This window comes from Triticum dicoccoides, chromosome 2B, assembly GCF_002162155.2.
Source record: "Triticum dicoccoides isolate Atlit2015 ecotype Zavitan chromosome 2B, WEW_v2.0, whole genome shotgun sequence".
Lineage (NCBI taxonomy): Eukaryota > Viridiplantae > Streptophyta > Magnoliopsida > Poales > Poaceae > Triticum > Triticum dicoccoides.
Window position 1 is genome coordinate 140,662,104 of NC_041383.1, and position 5,773 is coordinate 140,667,876.

General features: G+C 47.7%; 2 protein-coding genes across 2 annotated transcripts in view; one reads left to right on the forward strand and one right to left on the reverse strand.

Moving 5' to 3' along the window:
- Nucleotides 1–242: 242 nt before the first annotated feature.
- LOC119362646 lies at nt 243–4,613 on the forward strand. Its single transcript, XM_037627894.1, has 8 exons — nt 243–656; nt 1,742–1,775; nt 1,941–2,159; nt 2,447–2,536; nt 3,193–3,258; nt 3,342–3,436; nt 4,133–4,180; nt 4,262–4,613. Exons 1-8 carry the CDS (start codon nt 376–378, stop codon nt 4,377–4,379), a joined length of 951 nt encoding a protein of 316 aa, XP_037483791.1. The 5' UTR covers nt 243–375; the 3' UTR covers nt 4,380–4,613.
- Nucleotides 4,614–4,782: 169 nt separating this feature from the next.
- Nucleotides 4,783–5,773, reverse strand: part of LOC119360678 — a 3,007-nt gene continuing 2,016 nt past the window's right edge. Inside the window, exons 2-3 of the mRNA XM_037626211.1 lie at nt 5,313–5,742; nt 4,783–5,205 (exon numbers count right to left, since the gene is read on the reverse strand). Coding sequence (XP_037482108.1) covers nt 5,057–5,205; nt 5,313–5,742 — 579 coding nt within the window. The 3' untranslated portion in view covers nt 4,783–5,056. The remainder of the gene's footprint in view (nt 5,206–5,312; nt 5,743–5,773) is intronic.

The following is a 5,773-nucleotide window of genomic DNA, read 5'->3' on the forward strand; positions in this document are numbered from 1 at the left end:
ACCAGCACACAAGTATCCACCAAATTCATATTTCCGCCGCAAAATCGCGTCGATCTTCTAGACGCCCGCGCTCGCGCCGCCTCCGCCCCGTCGGATCCGCCGTGAAAACGCAAGGAAAGAAAGCCGCTGCCGTTAACGCCGTTCCCACCAGCCGCCGGAGCAGCCACACAACAACAACGCGTTCCCCACCGGTCTCCGCGGCTCCACGTCTATTTCAACCCGCCTCGGCCTCAGCCCGCGGCGGTCGTGGTCGTCCCGCGCCCCAACACCACACCAGAGCATCAAATTCCAACTACCACCACCCGGAGCCGCGCGCGAGACCGCATTAACTCCTCCCCCACCAGGGCGCGACTCAGCTAGGGTTCTCCGCGGGCGATGTCGACGCCGGCGGACGGCGCGGCGTACTGGCTCCGGTGGCAGGTGTTGGTGTGCGGCGCGCTCATCGCCGTGCCCACGGCGCTGGCGGCGGCGCTGCTGCCGCGGCTGCGGAGGTCGGTGGCGCCGCTCCGCGCCACGGACCTCTGGCTCCCCTGCTGGCCCCGCCTCCACCCGGGCTGGCTCCTCTGCTACCGCGCCTTCGCGCTCGCCGCCGCCGCCGCGCTCCTCGTCCGCGACATCGTCCCCCACGGCCCCAGGGTCTTCTTCTTCTACACCCAGTACGCACCCTCCTCCTCCTCCTCTTGATCCTCTCTTAAGCTTAGTTATTAGTACCGCCAATAATCCAGACAATCACAGTACACATCGTTCATACTCGCGTGCATTTGGCCGCATTATGCGATGCGATTACTAGCATTTAGCCGCGGCAATTGCTCGGCAGAGTACGTATTCAGTACTCCCCTGCACGGAGGATTCCCGGACAGTAGCAGAGCTTGGAATAAAGCTAAAAAGGGGGGCAACAAATTAGGCTGTAATTTTAGTGCTCAATCGTCAAAAGAGCTTCAGATAGTGCTATTTAATCAACGAAATTACAAGCTTGAGGGTGCGATAAGGCCAGCTTTGTCATCAGCCCTCCTCCCAGTGTTCCCAACCCGAGAAACCTCGCCGTAAGAATCGCTGAAAATTGACCCCTGTTTCATCATATTCTAAATAGATGTCATTCTGTGAAGCATGGTACACATCAAGAAGTGTCAACTTGGAGTTTTGTAGTTTAATATTCTTCCTGCCTTTTTTCGTGAACAAACGGAAGATTTGAACATCATTGCACTGATAGCAAGAGAATAGGTCACAAGCACACCGAGATTGAACCCACACAGCTGTGTGCAGCAGGAGCAACCTGGCCCAGTCAGCCTTTGCCCAAATCTTATCCTTTGTTTCAAGGGTTGGATATGAGGAATGTGGCTCTGACCAGTCGCCCTTGATGTCCTTTGCCTAATCTTATCCTTTGTTTCAAGGGTTGGATATGAGGAATGTGGCTCTGACCAGTCGCCCTTGAAGACACGACCATTTTGGTGTGTCAAAGTTCACCACACTGTCACACATGTTCATAGTTCTCCACTGGGCGAAGTTGCCTTCAGCGTCCGTATCTTTGCCCTGCTTTGTGGAGCTATAAAGTTTCTACTTTCGGTTTTGAGCATGGTGCACGCTGCCCCACGCAAAACCGTTTGGTCTTTAGTAGAATGTTTCTATCTTCCGTTAGTGGCTCAAAACTTCAGAAGCACCTCCTTTTTAGTTACTTGTCGTGCTGTTGCTTTTTTTCCTAACTGTCCTTTGACTAGTTTCCTTTCCCCAATTGGCCTTGCAGGTGGACCTTTTTATTAGTCACCATATATTTTGCGGTATGTCCTCTGCCTCATGGTGTCTTACCAAGTTGCTACTGCCTTGTGAAAAGTTTTACAAGCGATCATGCACAATTATGTCCACCTTCTCCTCTCTGGATGTGCTAATGTATTGATTCTAGTTTTCTTACCACATTTTCACCATTTTTTGCATTTTACTCTTAGGTTGCGACTGCTATATCAGCTCATGGATGTTGGTCATACTCAAAGAAAAGCTTGAGAAAAGCTGATGAATATGGCGATGTTGAAAATCGTGACCTCTCAGCTTCTATTTCTGGAGATAGGAAAAACGGTGAGATAGACAAGATGGCAAGCTATTATGAACAAATAGCAAATGAGAAAAGAGCTGCTTTCTGGGGACGTTGTATGCAAATCATCTACCAGGTTTGAACTAATTGTCATTTTCAGATTGTATTAATAGACAGTGTTTTCTCAACAGTTCTGTAAATTCAACTGCTATTGGTTGTAAGGACTATGCAATACCACCGTCGTAGCGTAATGCCTATGATTTAGCAGCTGACCCTAATTAGTAGTGTGTCTTCTCACCTATTTTTCTTTGTTTTTGTTTTAGCTTTACATTTTTCCTACTTGCCCTTTCTAAAACCTGTTCATCCGCACCTTCTGAACTGGCCTATGTTGTTTGTCTAATACTAGTATTTATCTGTCTGCAGGCTAGTGCAGGAGCGACAATGTTGACTGATGTCACATTTTGGGGACTCCTTGTGCCATTCTTTTACCGTGATAAGTTTGGGCTTTCCATGGTATGTGAACATTCCAGATATGTACTACTTCCTCCGTCCCAAAATAAGCGTCGCTGACTTAGTACAATTTTGCATTAAAGTTGTACTAAATCAGCGACACTTATTTTGGGACGGAGGGAGTACTATTTATTACCCTGCTTGATATGTATAAACAGTAACAATCCTCTTGATGATATGTAAACAGTAACAATCCTCCATGGTCATAATATAACTACTTGGCATGACTTAGTTTTATAATCTGTTGGTTATTTTCAATTGTATATCAGTTAACTATACCCAGTGACAAGAATCACAGTAGAAATTCTTTAGTAAAATAGTCTGTGTGACTTTGCTCAACATGGATTATGTCCATCAGCAGATGCCATCTGAACAGTAATAATCAGTCCTGGGCATGTGTAGCTATCCAAACAGACCTGTTTCCGTCTTGATCAACATCCATATTCTTAGATCTGATTACCGTTGTAGTCTTGCTTTCTCTTATTTATGTCAGCGTCTAATCTTGGATACAAGAGATGAATTCAAAATTTAAATTATGCCCACGTAGATCATTCATGAATGGATCAGCTTCTAATACGTTTATTTGCAACAAATTCACTGCTTTCAAGGCATTGACTGTCTGTTGTTATGTTATCCTTAACCTTTCAAATTTCTTTCAGGTCACTGATGGCATGCACTCTGTAAATGCTGTTCTCCTACTCATAGACACACTTCTCAACAATATGGTAAGATCGCATGTAAAAATCGCATTGCTCTGTCTTTTGTGTTCATTTATTTACTTCTTCAGCCGGACCTTTGTGTTTTTCAGCCTTTTCCCTGGTACCGGATCGCTTTCTTCGTATTTTGGAGTTGCTCCTATGTGACCTTCCAGTGGGTCATTCATGCTTCTGGAGCTTTATCCTGGTAGGTCCCTCCTGTCCTCCCAATTTGCTTAACACGGTTGAATTTGATGCAGTGCCTCCAATTCAGCATTTTCTGAGTCAAATTCATGTTTGCATTAAGTTAAACATGTGTACTCTAAGGAAAGATACAAAAATGTCAGAGCCTCTTTATTATTTCCTCCGTGCGGAATTAGTTGATGCTCAAATGGATGTATCTAGCACTGAAATGGGAGTATAACTTAAACAACATTGACATTGTCCGACAGAAATTTTTGCTGTAAATTCTTAAATAGAAACTGAAAGCATAATGAAAATCGTATCAATAGAATGATCTAAGCGTGACACTATGCTCTTCCATTCCATGGCCATGTGACATAGTTTATCTAAGAAGTCCAGGCTGTGCCTGACTGTTCTGAATTGTAAATTGCATGTGAGGCAGTTTATCCAAAACATCTGGACATGTGTTAGCCACCTTCTGATCACCTTCTGCCGAAATTTAGATCTTCTCTTCTTACCAACAGTGTGTATTCTAGAACACATGTAGCGCTATCTACCTGATTCTTATTCTTTTGGATGTTGATATGTACATTAGCTCAGTTACTTCAGTATGTATGCTTTTAAAAATTAGGGCAAATGTGTTCTCTTACGCTCCCAAGTTTCATCTAGTTCTACTCCTACGTTTTATCATTTGTTGATGTAATTCTGTTAACATCTTCAGGTGGCCTTACCCGTTTCTCGACCTTGCATCGCCCGGGGCTCCGCTATGGTATGTGCTTCTATCACCTCACTTTTAGACCTTGTTATCCATCGACTGTGCGATCCTCACCGCGACAATAATCCGGTACAGGTACCTCGCCATGGCCGTCGCTCATGTCCCTTGCTTCTCTGCGTATTGGCTGGTTGTCAAGGCGAAGCGCGCTTACTTCCCAAGGATGTTCCCACAGGCTTACGTGAGGACAAGTTAGAGCCTCCATCTAGTCATGGATCATACTCCCAGTAGGGTGTATGTGTAGCTATAGATAGCCATTATTTCTGCACTTGATAGCTCCAAGTGCGTTCTTGTATAGTCCTGTAGATCAACAGTCCCTTCTAAATGTGGCCGGTTCTGAGGCACATCGGGATTAATACTCTGATCAGTGAAATGAAATACAGAGGAGATTGTTAACGTGGCCTCCTATATATACACCTTGGTTGTCATACAGGCTGTTAGAGATGAAATGAAGTCAAAACTTGACTTCCATGAAAGGAATGAGGAAGAATATGTTGTTGATTGATGAATGGATTCAGATATCATATTTTAGATGTTACTATAACTGTAGCGCTCAGAACAAAATCAGTTGTTCTTAGGATTTTTCTTTTCTCCACCCATTTGACAGTGAATCCAATAGAGCTTGTGCAGGATCAAACCTGTTTTAATCAGCAGTGTAACAATTTGGCAATTCCTTGCCATGCTAAGTTACATTGTTCACATGGTCGTATGCTAACCTATATACACATTGGGAGTACCAAGTTCCCCATCAGTAACTACAATTGCTACATCCTGAAAAACTTGGTTATGCACAGTTGATAGATTTCAGTCACCGAGCAATTCAGCACCATCAATCACCTCGGATCACTTCGACCGATGGCGACGTCGTCGCCCTCACAATCTATGCTTCTCGCCGCCCGTTGTCGCCCTGCCGGAAGACGAGGCCATCCTCTTCATGAAATCGGCGAATGCGTCGGCATAATTCGGCCCGGTTTGCAGCCGCACCAGGTTCGTCCTGTACGGTATCAGTATGGTCTTGAGCCCTGCACACGCATCATCAGAGAAATGAAATGTCAAATTGTCAATCTTCCATTTGTACAAGCAATGTGCACAGGAATGAATGAATTGAGCGGCGGCGATTGAATCAGACCGAAGATGCACATGGAGCGGTAGATGGCGGCGGCGGCGACGCCGTCGAGCGCGGGCGTCTTGCGGCTGCCCTCGAGGCAGCTGAGGAAGGCGAGGTCGGCGCGGAGGAGCTGCGCCTGGTCGTGGGTGTCGTAGGCCATGTCGTGGCAGTAGCAGCAGAAGTCGAGGTGGTCGGCGGGGCGGCGGTCCCAGAGCACGGAGCCGGCCTCCTTGCCGCTGGACCAGTTGGGCCCGCAGTAGTGGCCGTAGCGCGGGAAGAGCTTGGAGAGCCACGCCCGCGTGCCGCCGTGCCAGGGCAGCCGCGCCACGTACGGCCGGAACAGCGGCACCGCGCAGCCCGCCAGCTGCAGCTCCGCCAGGGCGTCCCTCTCCGCCGCCCTCCGCGCCGCCGCCGCCACGGCGGGGCCCGGGGCCGGGGCCGCGCCCGGCCGCTCGCCGCGGAGGGGGACGAGGGAGGAGAGG

Excerpts from the sequence above, each read along its gene's own strand:
- LOC119362646 (XM_037627894.1), top strand. The coding sequence starts at position 376 with ATGTCGACGCCGGCGGACGGCGCGGCGTACTGGCTCCGGTGGCAGGTG. Across the intron at positions 657-1,741 it reads GTCTTCTTCTTCTACACCCA|GTGGACCTTTTTATTAGTCA; the intron begins GTACGCACCCTC and ends TTGGCCTTGCAG. Across the intron at positions 3,437-4,132 it reads GCTTCTGGAGCTTTATCCTG|GTGGCCTTACCCGTTTCTCG; the intron begins GTAGGTCCCTCC and ends TAACATCTTCAG.